Source organism: Phaseolus vulgaris, chromosome 6, assembly GCF_000499845.2.
Source record: "Phaseolus vulgaris cultivar G19833 chromosome 6, P. vulgaris v2.0, whole genome shotgun sequence".
NCBI lineage: Eukaryota > Viridiplantae > Streptophyta > Magnoliopsida > Fabales > Fabaceae > Phaseolus > Phaseolus vulgaris.
The window spans coordinates 9,628,847-9,652,233 of NC_023754.2; the positions used below are offsets into that span (position 1 = coordinate 9,628,847).

General features: G+C 45.2%; 1 protein-coding gene across 1 annotated transcript; it reads right to left on the reverse strand.

The window, feature by feature from the left end:
* Positions 1-8,437: 8,437 nt before the first annotated feature.
* Positions 8,438-9,899, reverse strand: LOC137831067 (transcription termination factor MTEF18, mitochondrial-like). The gene has a single exon (XM_068638581.1). It carries the CDS (start codon positions 9,737-9,739, stop codon positions 8,528-8,530), a length of 1,212 nt encoding a protein of 403 aa, XP_068494682.1. The 5' UTR covers positions 9,740-9,899; the 3' UTR covers positions 8,438-8,527.
* Between the last annotated feature and the right edge of the window lie 13,488 nt (positions 9,900-23,387).

A 23,387-nucleotide genomic window follows, 5' to 3' on the forward strand; every position in this document is an offset into this window, starting at 1 on the left:
TCCTTCCGAGGCCCAGCCCGCCCAACAGCGCAAAAAACTCGTCCTCGGGAAACCAAAGAGGAAAACCCCTCAAGTGGTTCATGAGGATGAAGAAGAAGACGATGAGGCGACTGAGGATGGCCTTATCACTAAGAGGAAGAGGGTGGCGCCTTCTTCACCACCTGCTCCACCTCCTCCCCCAACATCAACACCGCCTTCCACACCAGCTCCACCTCCAACACTGCTTCCTCCCCCAGCTCCCACCTCGCCAGTCCAAGCAGTTCCTCTAGCATCTGCACTTCCTGTGGTTGAGGCTGCCGAGCCCAACTTTATGGAGAACCCCCCGAGCGCCTCCACGCCCTATGTATCAGCTGGAGGGGGTCCTCTTTCAAACGCCTCAACTGCAGATGCTGCACCAGGCGGGGATGAAGGTGCTCACAACTCGCCTATCATCATCACCGAATCCCCGCCGTCGCCACCACGCCAAGAAGCTCCCATTCAACAACCAACTCAAGAAGGTGGTGGCGAGAACCAACAACAAGCTCCCCTGGTGCCCCCACGAGCAAACCTCTCCCTTGAGGTAAAAAGGGTGTGGGAACCCTTCTCAGCGAAACTCAAGATGATGGCGGAGGACTTCCCCTCCATCATATCCAAAGCTGTGGAGAGTTCCAGCAAGAAGCTCCAGGATGACATCTCCGTGCTCCAAGAGGAGAACCGCACAATAAGGATTGAGGCGGAGAAGTTATCCTGCAATCTCATGCTCGCGAAGATCGATCACTCCCGAGTGGAGGATGCTATGAGCACCGAGCTTCGAGAGGCACGCAAGGAGGCCACCGATCTACGCCATAAGGTGCAGCTCTTAGCTCAAGAGAAGATCGAGCTGGAGAGCAAGCTGGTCCCCTATCGCGTCAAAGTGGCTGACCTGGAGGCGTTGATCAAAGCAGATGCCGCCAAGGTAAAAAACCTCGAGAAAAGGTCAGCAGATCGGGAGGTCTTCTTGGGAAAAGTCGAAAAGGAGAGAGACGACACCATGGCTAAACTCGCCGAGGCCAACGAGAAAAATGAGAAGATCACCACAAAGCTGGCCCAGGCGCAGGCGGAATCCAAGAAGGTTACTGAAGACCTTCTTCAAGCTCGGGAGGGCGCTGAAGAACTGAAGCAGCAGAACGAGGGGCTAAAGAAACAGATTGAAGAACTTGAGCTGAGCTCCGCCCAGATTCTCGCTGCTGGATTCGATGCTGCCCGGGAACAATTCGCCTGCCTGTACCCTGATCTGGACCTCTCCATGGTGTCTCTCAACAACGAAGTGGTGGACGGGAAGATTGTTCCTTCTGAAGACTGACTGCTTCCCTCCATCCACGATTCCTATGCTTTCTCCTTTAGATATACTTACTTGTAATAAACTTTCCCTTTTCTTGTACATGTATTCTGAACTGGTGTTACTTATGCTATGACATTTTCCACTTCTTTTTATACTCTCTTCTTGTTAACTTTATCTTCCTTGCACAAATTTCTTTAGACAAATTAACTTAGTAACTTCGTAAGCGCAATTGTATACTATCCGCCTCAAACCATCAGCTTTCGAACAATAACACTCTAACAACTTGTTACCTCAAGGTAATGAACCTTAGCGTGAAATCGCTCTTCAAATAACGAACTTCAACCCAACTAATGGCTTAAGACACAGCTCATCTGATCTGCCTTATCAAAACGGGTCTTGACTTTCTCGCCATTGCTTGAATTTCTCCTGGTCGCCAAAAACTCTTGGCGATATCAGCTTCCTCTTGCCTTCACAACTTGGCCATTGTTCCTTTATCTGGGGGTAGAGGCGCCTTTCGGATCCTTCTCTACCTCCCTGAGCTTCAGAACAAAAGACCTGGTGGCTAGGCGCTCTCTTCGAACCTACCTTAGCCACCCTCCAAACTTCTTCCACCCTTTACACCATACCTGAACTCGTTCGAGACGAGAAGGATTTTATCTTGCCTGAACTCGCTCATCGGCGAGGAGGTCTTTAACTCGCCTGAACTCGCTCATCGGCGAGAAGGTCTTTAACTCGCCTGAACTCGCTCATCGGCGAGAAGGTCTTTATCTCGTGCCTCTACATTGCCCCAGGGGTTACATCTTCTCTCCCCCAGAAACACTGAGGACTTTTTGCTGGTGCCTCTACATTGCCCCAGGGGTTACATCTTCTCTCCCCCAGAAACACTGAGGACTTTTTGCTGGTGCCTCTACATTGCTCCAGAGGCTACATCTTCTCTCCTCTGGAAGCACTGAGGACTTTTTACTCTTCCTCGCCTGCACTCGCTCGATGGCGAGGAGGTCTTTATCTCGCCTCAGGACGCGCGGGGGCGTTGAGGTCTTTTAACTGGTGCCTCCGATCGCCGAAAGACGATGGGGACTTAGAAACTTTTTAGAAAGCATGCAACATAACTTCAACTTGCCTTCAATCACATATAAGTGACAAGGTCTTTCTTCAAAACTTTCGGAAAACAACAAGCATGCAATCTAAAACACTTTAAACTTCGAAAACTCTTCTTTATTGGGCGGCCTCATTAAAAACCCTCCTCAGGGGAAAAAGAGTGCCCCCTCCAAACTGTTTTAACAGAAACATTGTAAAGCTCTTCGTGTTTGTTTTTACATACAAATTTCTTAACTGTAATATAACTTGAGGTGCGTGGCGTTCCAAGTGCGAGGAATCGCCCCTCCTTCCAATGTCTCTAAGCGGTAGGCGCCGTTCCCGAGCGCCTCGATTATTCTGAACGGTCCCGTCCACTTAGGCGACAGCTTATTCTCCATCTCGTACTGGTGGGCCTTCCTCATCACCAGTTCGCCCTCTCTGAACTGTCTTGGCATCACCTTCGAGTTATATCTTCGTTCAATCCTTCTCTTCACCGCCTCAGCTTTCAATCTCCCCTCCTCCCTGACCTCATCCAGCAAATCCAGATTCAGCCTTCTTTCCTCATTCGAGTCTTCCGCCACAAAGTTCTGGAATCTCGGCGAGCTCTCTTGGATTTCTACTGGAATCATTGCGTCGCATCCATAGACCAGGTTGAACGGGGTCTCATGGGTTCCTGACTGCTCGGTGGTGTGGTACGCCCAGACTATACGGGGTACCTCCTCAGCCCAACTTCCTTTGGCTTTCTCTAGCCTTCTCTTCAAACCTCTTAGCAACACCCGATTGGCTGACTCTACTTGGCCATTCGTCTGAGGGTGCTCGACGGATGCAAATACTTGTTGAATTCCCACCCCTTCGCACAGCTTCTTCAACAGGTGACTTGCAAACTGAGTCCCATTGTCCGACACCAGGCGCTTGGGCACACCAAACCGGCACACAATGTTCTTCCACACGAAACCCTCGATCTTGTGTGCGGTGATCTGGGCCACTGGTTCTGCTTCGATCCACTTGGTGAAATATTCAATCGCCACCACCAAGTACTTCATCTGCCTGATCGCCAGCGGGAATGGTCCCAGGATGTCGATTCCCCATGTATGAAACGGCCAAGGGCTGTAAATCGACTTCAACTCCTCGGGAGGCGCCTTGTGCCAATCGGCGTGCTGCTGGCATTGTTTGCAGCACTGCGCATACTTCTTGCAGTCTTCTCTCATTGTTGGCCAGTAGTAACCTGCACGGAGAGTCCTTGCGGCCAGAGCTCGACCCCCGACGTGGCTTCCGCATATCCCTTCATGGAGCTCTGCCATAATTCTTGTACATTTCTCGCCATGCACACATTCCAGGAGTGGGTGAGTGAACCCAAACCTATACAGCTCGCCATCAATCATTGTGAACTTGCTAGAATTCTTCTTTATCTTCCTAGCCTCCGTCGGATCCAGCGGGAGAAGGCCATCCGCCAGGCATCGCTTGTACTGCGTTACCCAGGTGTCTGGCTCATGTGTAGCGCAGACCTGCGTCATGTTCACCCTCTCTCCCCGACACGCTCTTATTCTTGGCGATCTCAAGGTTTCTTGAGTCAAAGACCTGTGACTCCTCGCCGCTTTCTCCGTCGATTTGCCTATCTGAAGAACCAGGTGATCTGCCACAAATGCTCTAGGCGTCTTCAGAGTTTCTTGAATCACCGTCCTCTGCCTACCCCCCTTGCCCGAACTGGCGAGCTTGGCTAGCAAGTCAGCTCGAGCATTCTGCTCCCTGGGCACATGCACTACTTCAAAGGAGACAAAGGAACTCTTCAATTCCTGTACATACTCCAGGTAAGCCGCCATTTGTGGATCTTTAGCTTGGAACTCGCCTGTTACTTGTCCCGTGACTAACAGCGAGTCACTCTTAGCCATCAGCACCCTAGCTCCCATCTCCTTGGCCAGCAAGATACCGGCGATCAGCGCCTCATATTCTGCTTGATTATTGCTGGCCTTGAAGGCAAACCTCAAAGATTGTTCGATCAGCACGCCGTTGGGCCCCTCCAAGATGACCCCAGCACCGCTACCCTGCTGGTTCGACGATCCGTCCACTGAAAGCACCCAACGGAATTCATCCCCCTCAACTCGCGTCGCTTCAGACGAGAGCTCGACCATGAAGTCTGCGAAGATCTGCCCCTTGATCGGACCTCGGGGCTCATACTTAATATCAAACTCCGACAGCTCCACTGCCCACTTCACCATCCTTCCCGCAACATCGGGCTTCTTCAAGACCTTCTGGATGGGCAGGTCGGTCATCACCAGTATCGTGAAGCTATGGAAATAGTGGCGTAACCTCCTCGCCGAAAAGACTATTGCCAGTGCAGCCTTCTCCAGGGCCTGATATCTCGTTTCGGGGCCCTGCAGCACCTTACTAACAAAATAAATAGGCTTTTGAGCCTGATCTTGGTCCTGGGCGAGCACCGCACTCACCGCCCTCTCAGTTACAGCAAAATACAACCTGAGAGGGGTTCCCACCAGCGGTTTGCACAAAACCGGCGGGCTCGCCAGATACTCCTTAAGCTTGACGAAGGCTTCTTCACACTCCTTCGTCCAGGCAAATTTGTTATTCCGCCTTAAACACTGGAAATATGGATGGCCCTTCTCTCCGCTAGCCGACACGAAGCGAGACAGGGCGGCCATCCGACCTGTAAGCTGCTGTACTTCCTTCACAGTGGCCGGGCTCCTCATCGCCAAGATGGCGGCACACTTGTCAGGGTTGGCCTCTATTCCTCTCTCAGTTAAGAGGAAACCCAAGAACTTCCCAGCCTCCACACCAAAGATGCACTTCTCGGGATTCAGCTTTAACCTGAACTTGGCGATCGTAGTGAACAACTCCTCCAAGTCCGCAACGTGCTTGCCTTTCTCTGGCGAGGTCACGACCATGTCATCCACGTACGCTTGCACATTCCTTCCCAGCATTGGTGCGAGTACTCGATCCATCAACCTCTGGTACGTGGCCCCCGCGTTCTTCAGCCCAAAAGGCATCACCTTGTAGCAGTAGCACGATCTTTCGGTCATGAAGGCGGTCTTCTCTTCATCCATGGGATGCATCTTGATCTGGTTGTACCCCGAGAAGGCATCCAGGAAACTCAACAACTTACACCCTGCAGCACTGTCCACCAGGGCGTCTATGCTTGGTAAAGGATACGAGTCCTTTGGGCAAGCCTTGTTCAGATCAGTGAAATCGACGCACATGCGCCATTTCCCATTGCTCTTCTTCACCAGTACGACATTGGCCAGCCAATCAGGGTACTGCACCTCCCTGATATGGCCTGCAGCGAGGAGTTTCTGTGTTTCGTCTCTAATCGCCTGCCTCCTCTCCTCGTTGAACTTCCTTCTCCTCTGCCGCACTGGTCTCACCTGGTTGTCCATCGCCAAATGATGGCACAAGAAGTCGGGATCGATCCCGGGCATGTCCGAAGCGGACCATGCAAACGCATCCAGATGCCGCTCTATCACCTTGACTACTCATTTACATAATCATATTGTTTTTAATGCAACTTTTTTACCATCTTATTACTTCGACAGCATTGGTTAAGTGTCATTAATGTCTGCGTATCACAACACGTCGTCATCTAGTTGTACTGGTTGTAGTGTGCAAAAACGTGGTACTTTTACCCATGCTACGCATGAGTGCCTTCGTTGATCCTATTTGTGATTGTGGACAATTTGTTGTTTTGATAATAGCGACAACACAAAAAATGGGTTGTCCCAACTAGAAGGTAAAATTTATTCAATTAGGTTTGAAACAAACTTAAAAATGTTATTTTAAACTTATTCATTGTTCAATTTTATTGTTTTCTTCAAAACAGATTAGAAGTGGCATAGTTCTAGGCTGTAATTTTTTCAAATGTTATTACTGGGAATGTCTTTTCTTTTTCTAATTAACATTATTATGTTCTTCATGTAATGACTTTATATTATATATTTTGACACCTACTTAATATTCATGTTATATTCTAAATTTCTATTTTCTTTTTAAAATATATTCATTTTGCTATTCATAATAATGAAAATTATTATTAAAATTAATTTTATATATATTTGTATATATATAACATAACATAATTTATAAAACCATTTATAATATTAAAATTATGTAAATAAATTAACTTAAATAAAAAATAATTCTTAATTAATAAAATGTTAAATAATATAATTATACTTTAATTTTAAATTATAATTAACTAAAATATAAAATATGATTAATCATTATTTATTCTTTTTTTTATATACAAGGGTAAAATTGTAATCTCACAAACTTTACTATTCAAAATAATTTATAATATTCTTACAACTATCACATCACTCACAATTTTCAATAAACTTTCCTCACACATCCAGTCTAACATACCTCAATCCAAACAACCTCAACTTTCTTCACACTTCCACTCTCAGTCAGCCTCAACTTTCCACTCCTCCACACTCTCTAATCCAAACACACCCTAAAATTTTCAAGCTTATACATATTCTCATCATTGTCCATCAAAACACCTAAAATTTGCCTTTTTTTTAACCAAACTAAAGTAATTTTATAAGTTAATTGCAAAAATGATAAAATTTTAAAAAATTATCATGACTCGGTTTTGATGTAATCAAAATTCAATCAGTAGTATTGAAGATGAAACGACTTCAGTTGAAAATTAATTATACTAAATTGTGTCACCTGTCGCAACACTAAAATCTTACCACCTTAAGACAACTTCTTCAAAATAAAATCATATCAAATTGGTAAGAATTATCCATTTTGATAATTTTTAAAAATTTTACCTATTCCGATTATTAACCAATAAAATTACCCTATTTTGGTAAGAAAATCAAAATTTGCACCACCACAAAGACTACAACTCCACAATAAGCCTAGTATTTGTCTATATGTTACTGAACAAAATCAAGATAACTTCTCAACTTACCACAGAAGACAGAGAAAAGCCAAATCTTTCGAATTGACTATGATTAAAGGTAGGTTCCCATATCCTCTCAGATTAAAGCTACTTGCACTTGTAACTAATAAGAAAACCACAAATAAAAGGTAACAAAATTATGATCATCGATACCTAATGTTTTTTATAAAAAGCACCATAATAAGAATGACATAATCAGCATATCTGAGTAAATTGTACGATATGATTACCAATCAATCCCTCACAATCTTTTTTCTTTCAAAAGATCAAGGCCAAACAATCCATCACAAAAAAGGGTCCTTGTGTGTCCAAGTAGAAAAAATTATATTAATAGAATCAGTTCAAATAGAACAGTATCCAAGTCCATAATGCTTATAATGGAAACATCCTCTTAAGTTAAATGCAGTTTCAAATATTTTTTAAGGAAATCAAGTGCACCCTTACCATCAACTTAATGGCCAGGTTCAACAAGAGAGAAATAAAAAAAATTCCAATTTTCACCAATAACAGTCAATACTACTACTTAATCTCTCAGCACATTGTGCTTCACCGGAGAAACATTGAAACATTCAGTAGACTTTGATTACAAACATAATGAAGGTAACCTTCACCTGCTTTCTAATTACTCTGCAAAATATAAGAGAATCAGTAGTTGCAAAAAAGTTCAAAACAAAATGTATCCATGACATAACACTGTGCACTATAGTGGCAAGTTTAAGTGTGCACTATAGTGACAATGGTTTGAAAAGTCCAAAGTTAAATGCATCCACAACATGATATTACAGTGCACTATAGTGACAATGGTTTAAAAAGTTCAAAGTTAAATGCATCCACATGATATTACAGTGCACTATAGTGACATATTTAAGTAGAAGAAGATTATAAAATTGTAAGACATCTTTACAACATGGTAATTGAAGCACAACTAATTGTAATTTGATCCCATCTGCATGCTCTAACAGACAACAGGGGCTTCCACCCACACCCATTCTACATAGTTTACGGTAGCAATAAATATAGACATGTTCATGCCTACAACATCTTCGTTAATAATGGATGGAAATACATACATGATATATATATATATATATATATATATAGTCCCTCCACCCAAGAACAATATAACTCAAATGCACAAAATGTGAAAACAGGAAAAACTCAAGATCCAATTTAGTATTGAAATAAAAACGTTGGAGGCTAGAAAGAGCCATAGCTAGAAAAACATTCAAAGACTACATTACATTTGACTGATTGATGAAACCTCTGTAGAGGTCTGGTAAGAGGGGCAAAACATTCTGAAAACTGACGACAAATTTCTCCAAGAACTTTTCCTCAGTTGTGCAAATAATGGAACTAAAGGGCACGTTTTTCTCAAGAAGACCTTTTGATTTCAAGATTTTAATTACAGAGAACCTAGGAACAATCCTCTTCTCCAAGCTGTACGCTACAACTAGAGGGTATTCAGCAATAGCTTCTGATGGGCAACCCATATCCTTGACTAGGAAACTCATCTTTCTGGAAAATGTTTCCCCTGAAAACTTCATAAAACTGGGAAACTTCCTAAATGCTCGAAGAGCCATTTCCCGGTTCCAGCCCCACCTTTCATAAACCTCAAATCTTGAATCCCACACTTCTTTTCTCATAGTTACAAGCACGTGAATAGCAACAACAAAGTCCATTTTCAAAGGACTAAATCCAATTTCCTTAACTGTCTTGATAGCTTCCACAAACCTGGAATGCTCCACATATGCTGCAGACAGAGAATTGGTCACCAGGTGAGAGATGGAAGCCTGAGGCACACCACATTGCCTCAAAATGTTAATGTTTGGAACCAACTTATTCATTAAGTCACCATACACGAAACCTAGTGGGGCATTTTTAATAGCTCTAACAACTTCCCGATCATTACGAACTACTGTCTTTAGGATCTCATGGCGAGGGATGATGCATTTTTCCAAGCTCCTCTTCAAGATACCATGGTTCGCAATCAGGATCTTCGGTATGTCAGTGTTGGAAAACCCAATAGAACGAAAGAAGTTGAGTTTAGGCAAAAGGGTATCCTCTACTTTTGCAAATAGCACGGAAGGATGTCTCGCCACAAGCTTTGCAAGCTGGGATTTTGAGAACCCATAGTAGCTGAGGATATCAATGACAGCATCTGGGCCATCTGGGGTTTTCAAATTGATCCTGTTGGAGAGTTCCCTAGCCAGAGTTAGGGACACCCCACATGAGTTGATGAGGTAAGATACAGTAAAGGTGTCACCTTTTTTGTGGTTTTCATCTGATTCGGAATCAGAGGAAGTGCGTGAAGTGAAAGAATCGAAGAAAAAAAGTGAAGCAGTGTGTTTGTATGGCAGTAGAGAACCCAATAAAAGATGGGTACTCCTGTAGCCTGTGAATGATGAAGATGCAATTAATCTTGAAATGAAAAAATTGGGCACCATTTACTTACCCAGAAATTTCAATTTCAATGCAGTGAGATTTGGCAAAGAGCACCGAGAGAACAAAGAAAAACAACTGGGTTTCGGAGAATCCGTCGTTATTCGGATGTATCTGATGAGGTTGAGTGGTGAAAGGCTATACCTTGTTTGGTGATTAGGGATTCTCATTTGGATGTTGCAGATGGTAAATAGAAAATATGATTATTATATCTTAAATAAATAATTAAGATTCAAACTCAATCTTAAATATCTTTCTTTCTCAACGGAAAAATACTTTGAATTTATAAAAATATAATATCTTTCTAAAATAAAAATTCACTTTTTTACTTCCTTGTGTAGTCCAAGAGGAAAATGGCAAATTCTTCGTGCACCTTACGAATTATTTTTTGAAATTTTTAAAATTGTATTTTTTTTGGGATTTGAAATTTTGAAATTCAAAAAATACTTTTTGGAAAAGAAAATTCACAAAATAGATTATTGTGTTCTGAAATAAAATTTAAAAATCAAAATTATATTCTGAAAAAAATTTAAAATGTAAAGAATATATGAGAAAAACAAAATTGAAAATACATTTTGAATAAAAGATTTCTGATTTAGAAATATGTTTTGAAAATTCAAATCTGAAGTACTTTTAATCCAACCTCTTCTTTTATTTAAGATTATCTTTATTATTCCACGTGATCCGATCGGTCATCGGTAGTCGATGACGTCAGCAGCAGATAACCACGTGGACCACTCGCAGGGTGACACGTGGATCAGGTGGCAAAGAAATCAGGGAGGAGATCACCCGGTATGGTTATCGGTGGTCAGTAACCGAGTGGCCACCGACAGATCAGTTCCAAAATAAACGGGGGACACGTGGATCAGGTGGCAGAGTAGTCATGGAGGCGATTCCCCCGGTATGGAGATCGGTGGTCAGTAACCGAGTGGCCACCGACAGATCAGTTCCAAGATAAACACCCGGGAGAGAACGTGAGAAGCAATAGAGCACCGATCAGTCATCGGGTGCATGGTCATCGGGGTTTCGTGTTACACGCAGTTAAACTGGGACTGAGATTCCCAGCGAGAGCGTTACGCATGGACCTCGCATGATCATACCTCAGAGAAAGAAGAGCTCCTCGTCGGTATAGTCGTGCACGAGAGTGGCCTGAGGGAGTCAGTAAACGGGTCAGTGATGGGGTACTCTCTCAACCCATTACGTGCATGGCATCGTGAAGGGGAAATCGTGTATGCAGAGAGCAATGCTTGGTGAGTGTGCCTAGTCCAGCCACACCTGGCGTTCTCCTGGGAATGTGCGATTTCACCCAGATGGAAGAAACGCGCTAAGTTACTCCGCAAGGGAATAACTTAGGCGCACAAAGAGATGCGCTAGAGCCCTTCGGGTGGTGGCACGTGAACGGTTAGATGCGAGTTGCATGCCTCCACGTGTCACTGTCTGAGAGGGGCGCGGTCCAGATAAAGGTGCACTCCGTGTCGTGAAAGGTACAGACAGAAAACCTAGACACCCACGACCCTGATTGTGGTACGTTTTCGTACAAAAGCATAATAGAATTCTGACACGCGCAGAGAATAGCGTAGCAGAATTCTGTTATGCACAGACACAGAGGGGGATAAAAAGAGAATCAGAGGAGAAATACACACACACACACACACACTGTTTTTACACACATTATTTTCTAGTGATTCTGGGATCTAACTTGAGCGTCGGAGTGCAAACGGCCGCTAGAGGCGTCGTCTGTGTGTTTGCAGGTTGCGTTCGGAGTTCCCAGAGGAGGAGGTTCTAAGAGTGTTCTTGCAGATAGCACAGTTGCCATAGGCGGGTCAAGCAAGCGACAAGGCAATTCCTCCACGCTCGAGTTGTTGGCAGGATCATTTGGCGCCTACCGTGGGGCCCGTTTGAATCGAGGTCCCATCCACACCAAAGTTTCTAGAGTTTCTCAAAGTCTTGCTGAGAAAATGAGGACAACGCGCTCCAGCTCAGTTGCGCCATCAACAGACGAAGATGCTGTGTCCATGACACAAGTGATGGACATGATGAGGACGCTGCAGGAGAACGTGGCTGCCTCACGTTCTGAGCAGGAAAGGATGCACGAGGCGCTGGTGGCCTCGCAAGCAAGGAACGAGGAGCTCAACAGGATCAACGAAGAGCTGCGCAAAGCCCTTCAGGAGCGGGAGGAGCGTGCGGCAGGGGACAGATCTGCACCCCCATCCCCACCACGCAGCTTTCCTATGCCATTTTCCTAAGAGATCATGGACTCGGTAGTCCCGGCTAACACTGTGGCAGTAAAAGCGTCTTTCACTGGGGTGGAGGACCCTGAAGCCCATCTCACGGCGTTTCATACTCAGATGATGCTCTCAGGGGGCTCAGACGCGGTGTATTGTAAGGTGTTCATGAGCACTTTGAGCGGAACGGCGTTGGACTGGTTCGTCAGTATACCCACTGGCCACATTACCACGTTCCAACAGTTTTCCAAGATGTTTGTTGAGCAGTACATAGTGAACAAGGCGCCACCTTTGGTGTCTTACGACTTGTTTGATATAAGGCAGTACCAAGGGGAGTCCTTGAAGGATTTCCTGAACAGATTCGGAGCTCGGATAGTCCGTCTGCCAGGAAAGGACGAAGAGATGTTCGTGCACGCCTTCAAAAAGGGCGTGTTGCCTGGGCCTTTTAGTGAGTCGCTCATCAGGAGCCACCCCGCCACGTTCGCCGAAATCCGGCAACGTGTTGTGGCTCACATCGCCGCCGAGAGCGAGGTCACCGAGAAGAGAGGAAATGTGGCCCCAGCTAAACCGCGCACCCAAGCAAGGGTACAGCCTCAGAGGGTAATGGAGGCGGCGGCGGGAAAAAGGGATCAAAGGACGCGTCATCCTTACGACCCTAAGAAAAATAAGAGCAAGGGACCAGGGCGCCCCAGGGAGAGTAATCGCCCCCCGAGGTATGAGTTTGTGATGGGTTTGGCTGATTTGATCGCCATCCCAAACATAGCTGCCAGGCTCAAAGTGCCTGAGAAAACGGCGGAGAAGATCTTGGGGCCAAAACCAGACGCATGGTGCGAGTTCCACAAGAGTTTTGGCCACTCTATCAATTCGTGTTTGGCTCTGGGGCACCAGCTCGCCGAGCTGGTCAAATGTGGTTTCCTGAAGGATTACTTGCTAGAGAAGCAAGCGGACCAAGCATCAGGGTCTCAACCGGCGAGCAGCGGAGGGCAACAGCACGAGGTGCCTATTCACGGCGAGATCCACACCATAGCTGGCGGATTCTCCGGCTGGGGGTGCACAGCGTCGCAACGAAAGAGGTACGCGAGGTCGATAGAAGCGGCGATCTGGTGATGAGGAAGGCCCATCAGTATGAGATGCAGAACAAGTTATCGCCCAAGTGGACGGGACCCTTCAGAATAACCGAGGCGCTCGGGAGTGGCGCCTACCGCTTGAAGACGTTAGAAGGAGGGGCGATTCCTCGCACTTGGAACGCCACACATCTCAAGTCGTATTACAGTTAAAGCCTTGTAAGTAAAGACGAATATGGAGAGATTTGAATAGTTTCTGTTAAAACAATTTCAAGGGGGCACTCTTTTTTCCCTAATGAGGGTTTTTAATGAGGCCACCCAATAAAGAAGAGTTTTTCAAAGTTTAAAGCTTCTATGTTTGCATGCTTATGGCTTCGAGAGTTTTAGAAAAAAAGGCCTTATTACTCGTATGTGATCTAGGGCAACAGTAAAATCGTATTGCATGCACTCAGTTAAAGTTTTAAAGTCCCCATCGTTTTTCGGCGATCGACGACATCAGTTAAAAGTTTTAAAGTCCCCATCGTTTTCGGCGATCGGCGGCATCAGTTAAAAGTTTTAAAGTCCCCATCGTTTTCGGCGATCGGCGGCATCAGTTAAAAGTTTTAAAGACCTCGTCGTCTTTCGGCGATCGGAGGCACCAACAATGATTAAAGACCTCAACGCCCTCGCGCGTCTTGAGGCGAGAAAGAGATAAAATCCTCCTCGTCTTTGTGCGAGTGCAGACGAGAACAGATTAAAAGACCTCTCTGCACCAGCAGATAGAGGCAAGATTAAAAGTCCTCAGTGCATCCAGGGAGGGTGGAGATGTACACCCTGGGCAAGTTGAGGCACCAGATAAAGTCCTTCTCACCTTAGAGTGAGTTCAGGCAAGATAAAGTCCTTCTCACCTTAGAGTGAGTTTAGGCAAGATAAAGTCCTTCTCACCTTAGAGTGAGTTCAGGCAAGATAAAGCCCTTCTCACCGAGTGAGTTCAGGCAAGATAAAGTCCTTTTCACCTTAGAGTGAGTTCAGGCAAGATAAAGCCCTTCTCACCGAGTGAGTTCAGGCAAGATAAAGTCCTTCTCACCTTAGAGTGAGTTCAGGCAAGATAAAGTCCTTCTCACCTTAGAGTGAGTTCAGGCAAGATAAAGCCCTTCTCACCGAGTGAGTCCAGGCAAGATGAGCTGAAAGGTCAGGGGTGTTTGTGACCTTAAATGGTGGGAAGGGAAGGAAAATGCCTTTCCCCCTTTAAGTGAAACATCAATGTTCACCCAGTAAGACCAGATCATTGTTCTGAAACTCAAGGAGGTAGAGAAGGATCCGAAAGGCGCCTCTACCCCCAGATGAGGGAACAATGATCAGGTCATGAAAAGAAGAAAGGCAACATCGCCAGAACCTTATGGCGTGAAAGTTGAGACAGTGAAGGGGTTGTGCGGCGAGTACCAGATCAGAAGAGTTCCGGGCGATGACAGAAGTAGGGGTGATTTCACTTGGCAGATCAGGTAAACTGTATTTTAATACTAGTTTGAGTCAGAACCTGCTGCCTAGTAAGTGATTTTATGTTAAGATTTGTTGCCTTAAGTTCACAAGTTTTATTGAACGTCATCGAAGAGTTGATAGTTGCTCAAGTTTACTTTGAGTTAACAGTTTGCCAAGTTTGTTATAAGGATAAACAATTTGCTCGAGTTAAAAGCGGTACATGGAAGGTCAAGTTCAAGAATTGCTGAGTTCACGCAGTTGAGCAAGTTTCGCCAAACAAGGTATCACCTCTGACGATCAATGTCCTCTATGCACTTAGCACTAGAGTGAAAGAGAAGCAAAGTGAAGTACGAAGAACGATGACTGATGAGTTGTCGGGGGTACGCTGCCCGAAGAACGATGACTGATGAGTTGTTGGTGGGTATGCTGCTTGAAGAACGATGACTGATCAGTCTTGCCTTGTCGGAGGAAACTTTTCCAAACAAATTCTTACACAACAAGCTGAGGCAGACAGACTATGCCTAGTCAGTCATCCAGTACAAAGCTATGCATAAGAACTGTTAAATACAAAGCTAAGGGAGTAGCTAGTCGTGACCAAGTAGAGGCCAAGATCAAAGAATACAAGATCGCGCTAAACTAGCTAACAGTTAGTCGTGTGCATAAAGAAAGATGAAGCTCAAGAAAGTACAAGAGAAGAAGCTTATAGCTGAAACGAGTATGTATTCACACCAAGTTTTATACAAATTCCAAGTACAAAAAGTTTTGCAGAAGTATAAATTTACAAAAAAAGAAAAAGAGCTCAAGGAGGAGGAATGAGCTTTCCATCCACCACCTCATGATAAATGCTGAACTGAGAGAGGTCCAAATCCGGGAGAACGCATTGGATCATGCTCGAGCGCCAGCTCGAATCCGTCAGCAAGGGCTTCAGCACCCACGCTCATAAGGTCGGCGTTCTCAGCTTCTAATTTTTGCTTTGAGGCCTCCACAACATTCTTCTCGGTGGTAAGGGCAGCAATGGAAGAGGCAGCTTCTTCCAATTGGCCCTTTGCCTCAGACAGCTTGCTCACCACCTCCTCAAGCTTCTTCTCCCCAGTAACGGCCGTCTCCCTGGTAAACTCGAGCTCCCCCACTAGTTGTGAGTTCAGTTGGCGTAGGGAGGAGGTCTCGGCCTCCAGGTGGATCACCTTGCTCCGCAGTTGCACCACCTTGCAGTCCAGAGAGTTGACGGCTTGCCCCATCAAGATCTCAGTCTTGATGGTCTCTTGGACCTGCGCTAGGTACTCTCCCCTGGCTTTTTCCACCATACCCCTCATCAGATCTACGGACCCTTGGGCAGCCTCAAAGTCACTTTGCAGTGACTCCTTGTCATGCTCAAGCTCCTTGATCCTTTTCTCCAGGATTAGTTTCTTGCGGTGCTGGGTGGAAAACTCCAGGGAAAGCACTATCTGCTTAGCCAGGTGCATGTCCACCTCCTCTCCGTTCCATTTGATAAGCTCCCGGCTGCGAATGAGCTGTCGGACCAAAGCAATGACTCGGCTGAAATTCTCATTGCTAGCTCCAGAGCCGCTTGGTCGCGAGCTGCCCCCACCACCTTCAGCAGTAGCAGTGGAAGTTGGTGGTGGTGGTGGCGATGCGAGAAGTCCCGGGGGACCCCCCTAGTGAGCAGAATCGCCCCCAGCAGGTGGAGTGGATTGACCAAGAGCTTGGCCTGCTGGGGGAGGAGATGGAAGGGGAGCTGGAGATGGTGATCGAAGAGCTGGAGATGGTAGTTGTTGGGGAGAGGGGAAGGATGTTGGCGCTGGGGCAGGTTGAGCAGAAGGGGGCGAGGCTGAACCTTCCTCTATCTCCACCACTTCAATCTCCCCAGGCTGAAGGGATGAAGCCCCCCAACCTCTGGAAGTTTCCTCTTGCGGTGTACAAGAGGAGAGCCAGAACTCTCCTCTTCGGTTTAGGGGGTAGGAGCAGCAGCAGCAGCTGTAGCAAACGAAGGAAAGACCTTCACTAGCCTTCTTCTTTTCCTCACTGGCTCGGGGCCTTCAGCTGGCGCGACCGAGAGAGGAGGGGCTGCGATGGGTTCGGTGGTGGAAGAAGAAGAGCCAATCATCTTGGCACCCTGGATTCGGGCAAGCTCCAGCAATGCCTTCCTCCTTTCCTTCCCTGAAGTCATGTCTACATCGAAGAAAAAAAGAAGAGTTAGATGGCATAATTATGCAAGTGGGTCAAAATGTATGCAGGTATGCATGAGTATGTGCAAGTATCCTAAGAGGTGAAAGAAGAAGAGCCTACCTATGTACTTCTTCAGAGCCAACACATCAAACTCGTGTTTGATGAGGAGAGCTGAGCTGTACTTTGCCCCTAGGAACAGCCCACATAGTTCGCACTCGTAGGGGGCCATGACTTCGAGGCCACGGGGTTTCTTGAATTCTACTCTAGGAACCCAGTAAAGGGGAAACCCCTCGAGCAATGTTGGACTTTGCGGGGTAGCAGATATCATATAGAACCTGCCCTTCCAATCTTTGAAGGATTGCTGATACAGGCCCAAGAGCACCCGTCCAGCAACCCCGTTCAGGCTGACCCAGGACCTATCCCCGGGGTTCTTCGCCTCGAAAAAATATAGGAATACATCTACGGAGGCGTTATGCCCGAAGTAGTTGCAAAGGATCTCGAATGCCCGTATGAAAGCCCAGGCATTCAGATGGAGTTGGCAGGGGGCGACATTTAGCTCCATCATCAGCTCCTTCTCAAAGAAAGTGAAGGGCAGGTGCAACTTCAACCTCTTGAAGATGGCGGAGTAGACGAAGGTGAAGGGCACCCCATTGGTGGCCCTGTCATCCGCACAGATGGGCATCCCTCGAGGAGGAATCCGTATACGGATATTAAAATCGTTTTCCCTGTCGACGGCGCAAGAAGGCTCGTCTGGGTCGTTGCTCAGAAGGGATTTGAGGTGACCCTGCGGTAGTAGGGTGGAGGTTTCGGCCAGCAACGCCAAGGGAGCCCAGTCGTACACCCTGGCGTTGACATGGTAGGAGGTTGCATCGGGTGGTGGCGGCGCCGGTGCACTTGCTGAAGGTTGTGCACCAGAAGACGAAGTGACGATTCGAGCGGTTTGTTTTAAGCGAGCCATTGCGAGATAACTGCAATGGAGAAAAATGAAGGGTCAGAGGAATGGAAGAAGAAGAAATGATGAATGGTTCGGTGAAAAACAGAGGAAGGGAAGAAGAAAGAAATGTCCAGGCGAAAAAGAGGAAGAGGGAGAAGCAGAAAGCAGAGTGAGGGGCGCGAAAACCCTAGCGCGGGTCGAGAAGAGGAAAAATAGAGAAGATGAATGCATGATAATGAAAGGGACGAATGCAATCGGTGAAAAGAGCCTAAATAGACCAAGGAAGAAGAAAAACCATACCTTTGAGTGATCGCGAGAGGTTTGGAGGTAGAAAGCTTGAAGGAAGATGGGCGCGCAGAGAGGGAATTCGATGTGAGCCTGAGAGTGTTGAAGAAGATGATGAAACAGTGAAAACGCGCGCCTATTTGAATAAGGGAAGCGCTAGCGGCACTCCACGCTGGCCGTTGATGCGGCCACGTGTCGCAAGATTAAGAAAGGAAGTTGTAACGTTAAAGGGCAACACGTGAGGTGGCATGTGATGCGGCCCCATTTGCCACGTGGACCGAGAGCGCGACCACTTAGTCTCTTCGTTGAGAACGAGTTCACAGCTCGAGACTAGGGGGCTTGTGATCCGGTCGGTCATCGGTAGTCGATGACGTCAGCAGCAGATAACCGCGTGGACCACTCGCAGGGTGACACGTGGATCAGGTGGCAGAGAAATCAGGGAGGAGATCACCCGGTATGGTTATCGGTGGTCAGTAACCGAGTGGCCACCGACAGATCAGTTCCAAGATAAACGGGGGACACGTGGATCAGGTGGCAGAGTAGTCATGGAGGAGATTCCCCCGGTATGGAGATCGGTGGTCAGTAACCGAGTGGCCACCGACAGATCAGTTCCAAGATAAACACCCGGGGGAAAACGCGAGAAGCAATAGAGCACCGATCAGTCATCGGGTGCATGGTCATCGGGGTTTCGTGTTACACGCAGTTAAACTGGGACTGAGATTCCCAGCGAGAGCGTTACGCATGGACCTCGCATGATCATACCTCAGAGAAAGAAGAGCTCCTCGTCGGTATAGTCGTGCACGAGAGTGGCCTGAGGGAGTCAGTAAACGGGTCAGTGATGGGGTACTCTCTCAACCCATTACGTGCATGGCATCGTGAAGGGGAAATCGTGTATGCAGAGAGCAATGCTTGGTGAGTGTGCCTAGTCCAGCCACACCTGGCGTTCTCCTGGGAATGTGCGATTTCACCCAGATGGAAGAAACGCGTTAAGTTATTCCGCAAGGGAATAACTTAGGCGCACAAAGAGATGTGCTAGAGCCCTTCGGGTGGTGGCACGTGAACGGTTAGATGCGAGTTGCATGCCTCCACGTGTCACTGTCTGAGAGGGGCGCGGCCCAGATAAAGGTGCACTCCGTGTCGTGAAAGGTACAGACAGAAAACCCAGACACCCACAACCCTGACTGTGGTACGTTTTCGTACAAAAGCATAACAGAATTCTGACACGCACAGAGAACAGCGTAGCAGAATTCTGTTATGCACAGACACAGAGGGGGATAAAAAGAGAATCAGAGAGAAATACACACACACACACACTGTTTTTACACATATTATTTTCTAGTGATTCTGGGATCTAACTTGAGCGTCGGAGTGCAAACGGTCGCTAGAGGCGCCGTCTGTGTGTTTGCAGGTTGCGTTCGGAGTTCCCAGAGGAGGAGGTTCTAAGAGTGTTCTTGCAGATAGCACAGTTGCCATAGGCGGGTCAAGCAAGCGACAAGGCAATTCCTCCACGCTCGAGTTGTCGGCAGGATCACCACGTATAAACAAGTATATATTCAAATTTGATAAAGAGTACGAAGTAATTGTGGAGAAAAAGATGTAAAAAATAAAAATCTAAGCAACGGTTATCTCAATCCTATACTATATTTTTTTAATATTTTTTAATTTTAATTTTTGCTCGAACTTGTAGTAAACCAAATTTATTCAGACACTTTAACCTATTTTTAACAACTCTAAAATATATAATATGAATTGGACACTTCTCAGGGTTCAGTTCTCAGGGGTCGGATCTCGGTGTATGGCGTAGGCAGGTCAGCTCGGCTGTTGGGTCAGTAAAATGGGCCATGTGATTGGGCCCAGTGTGGTCAGTAAACCCGTTTTGACATAATTGAAATAATCTTTTATACGCAGGCATAAGGCTATTAATGAAAGAGTATTTGTGCACGGTGTATTTTAGTATATGTAATGTCTAGGTCAAGTAAATGTTTTCTTTTAACTTAAGTACATGTGTTTTAGGGCACGTAGGGATTAAGTTGCATGCATAGAAAAAGATAATGTTGCACCATGAGTAGGGTGCCCAGGCAAACAAAATGTTCCACTGATGTTGGCACATGAGTTGGTGTCTTGGTGGTTATTTTGTTATTATTTTATGCACTCCTGAGAGACAATATTCGTTCTGTTGTGGCACTTTCAGAGCAGGCGCCCCGGAACGAAATGTGTAGCTCCTATTGAGAATATTTTCAGTTGATATTAGATTCTTGTGATAGAAAGTTGTTACAAGACGTAAGCTATAAAAGGGGCTTGAATCCCTAGGTAAATGTACGCTGTTTCTAAGACTAAACTTACTACTTCTTAAAATTCTTATAAGCTCTGTACTGACTTGATTGTCGAAGTGCAACAGCAGGTAGGACCCCCTTTGTTTCAACATAGCTACGTTCCAGAGCAACAAGAGATAAAACAAATTCCTTAAGAAACAGGCGAAGCTAGAACTTGTCATCAGAGTCAACCGGCGAGCAGGTCAACCGGCAAGAACATTTGGCGCCCACCGTGGGGCCGATAAAACCTGATCCCATCGAAAATTGTGTTTGATTTTTTTGACGTAGTGAGGAACACGAGGAAAGGTCCATTGGGATCTAAAGGGAGCGAGGACCCCACTTTGCAGCAAATCATGGAGACCATGAGAGACCTCCAAGCAACAAACGAAGAAGCCAAGGTTGACCAGTTGAGGTCATTCCTCGAGCGTGGAATGTGGCAAACCTCAAGTTGTATTTTAGCTATGATATTCTTGCTTAATGCTTTTCTTTTGAACAATGTGATGGTTAAGTTTTGTTGATCTACTTGAATTAGCACACGGTAAATCGACCTAACTCGGTGTTAGTATGACCACTCGAGTAAGGACGCCCCATGAGTAAATGATTACCTAGTGGAAGGTAAGTAAAAGGGGGCATGTGTATCGTGCAAGAGAGTTTGTCATCTCGACCCAAGTGTTTGGGGGAGGACATCTCAGTGTTCGGGCCCAAGAGGTGAGTTGTCAGCTCGACTCAGATGTTGGTCAACCCATTAAAGGTAATTAAGATAAAAAGATATTTTATCTGTTGTGATAGTATTCTTGAGATAAAAGATAAAGAGATATTTTATCTGTTGTGATATTATTTTGAAGATAAAAGATAAAAAGATATTTTATCTGTTGTGATATTATTCTTGAGATAAAAGATAAAAGATATTTTATCTGTTGTGATATTATTATGAAGATAAAAGATAAAGAGATATTTTATCTCTTGTGATATTATTCTGGAGATAAAAGATAAAGAGATATTTTATCTGTTGTGATATTATTCTGAAGATAAATGATAAAGAGATAATTTATCTATTATGATATTATTCTGAAAGATAAAAAAATAAAGAGATATTTTATCAGTTGTGATATTATTCTGAAGATGAAAGATATCATTGTTATTGTTTAAATCTGTTATCATATTATTTTTGAAAATAATAGATATATGTAAATTTGTTATCATGTTATTCCAAAGATAACATAAATGATTAATTATCATTTAAATATGTTGTGATATTGTTATCATGATCATTATCATGATCTCTCACATGAGAGAAGTTATTCTTGTTACTGGATATAAAGCGTAGTAGTGTAAAAGTACATGTCTAGGAAAGTTATTGCAAGGAAAGACTTGGTATTTAAGCACGTCCATTGGTGACTCACCTCTCTTTCCTGAGAACTTACCTAGAGTACTAGTTCACGATCTACAATATGCAACAAAGATCAAACACTTTGACAGATTTTCCAGAACTCATGAGTCGAGAATGACAAATGATTATGTTCTATTGTAGCTCGATAGTAAAGGGCAGTACAACACCAAACTTTTATACCATACAAGTTCATAGAAGTGTTGGGCGACGAAGCCTATCGACTGGAAATTCAAGACGGTGGAGCCATTCCTCAAGTGGGGAACGCGTCAAGCCTCAAGTTCTATTTCAGTGATTATTTAAAGCCAGGTAAAGCGACTTCTCTTGGTAAAACACCCAAGCAGGCGTTTTGTGCAGATTGTTTTAAGATAAGACGACCTTTTCTTGGTAAGATTCCGAGTTCAGGCACTCTGAAGTTGTAATTGTTTAAAGCCAGGTAAAGCGACCTGTCTTGGTAGAATACCCGAGCATACATTTTGTGCAGATTGTTTTCAGATAAGGTGACCTTTTCTTGGTAAGATTATGAGTTTAGGCGCTCTAACCCTGGAGTTTGAGGGCGTGCTAGCGTTCGTTCCTACCAACAAGTTGGTCTCAAAATGGTCGGAGCTGCAGAGCTGGTCGCTTGTGGTGTGACAGACTCTTGGTGAAGAGTTGGAAAAAACCCTTGCTATCGTGGCCAAGTAGAAGAAAGAGTTGGCCGAGTGTGCTAATTCATTAAAGGTGACCTCAGAAGCAAACGAGGCTCTGAAGGAAAAGATTTTGAAAGATAATGCTGCCGCTGAGACGGCTCAAAAAACATTAAAGGATAAGTTGGCGGTGATGGAGGCGGAGAAAGCGAATCTTTCCAAGGAGAAAGCAGTAGCCGAGGAGAGGGAGAAGGCACTCTCGACCGAGGTGGAGAAGTGCCATACATTTATGATGCACATTAGCGAGGATTGTTTTTATCAGGGTCTATGACAAGCAGCCTTTTACCATGGGGTATCGGCTGAGGACCCCCGCTATGACTTGGATAAGGATGTGGTTGATGGCAAGCTAGTGCCAATTGGCAGGAGTGCCGATACACCCATTGAGAGTGTGGGTGGAGAGGATGTTGTTACCCCTCAAGCCGAACCCAAACCATCCTTTGAAGAAATTCTAGAGCCATTTTAAGTGATATTTATTCTGGACCCAGGGTGTGGGCTTAAAACAATTTTATTTTTGTGCATCATAGATGTAAATATTTTATCAACCAGTCGGTTGACTTTTCTAAACCATGTAACTTGGTGAACTTACTGTGTATGTATCTTTCGGTCTTTGCCATAATCGAGTAGGTGCGCAAAAGTAGTGACTAACTGAGCCTTTAGTGATTTTAATCCGTAGGAATTATACTTATTCACAAGTAAAGTACGACCAAGCGGTGCGGCTTGATAGTATGTAAAATATGATGCAAAGGCCAAGGTAATTGGTAAAAAGAAAGTAAACAACAATATCATTATGATCACACGATGCAATATTTTCGTTTTATTCTGATCGTGTGTATTCAAATTATTCTTCGTAGTGCAGTAGTGCCGGTCGTTATGAACAATAAGTACTAGTCATTTATGATGATAAATCTGTTAAGTTAAAACTTCTATGTCGGTCGATGTTCGTTCTAACCAAGAAATAAATTCTGGTATTGCTCTGGTTATTTTAAACCTATATATAATGTTCCGAGTTACTCTAAACTTGATTTTTCTAGAGTAAATAGACAGGTCGAGTTAATGATTTCGGTAGATTTGATAAGGTTGATTCTGACTGTGCTGGGGTAACTGTAGTAGGAATAATGCGCCCTACTAAATAAAAT

Coding starts and splice junctions, on each gene's coding strand:
- LOC137831067 (XM_068638581.1), bottom strand. CDS start 9,739: ATGGTGCCCAATTTTTTCATTTCAAGATTAATTGCATCTTCATCATTC.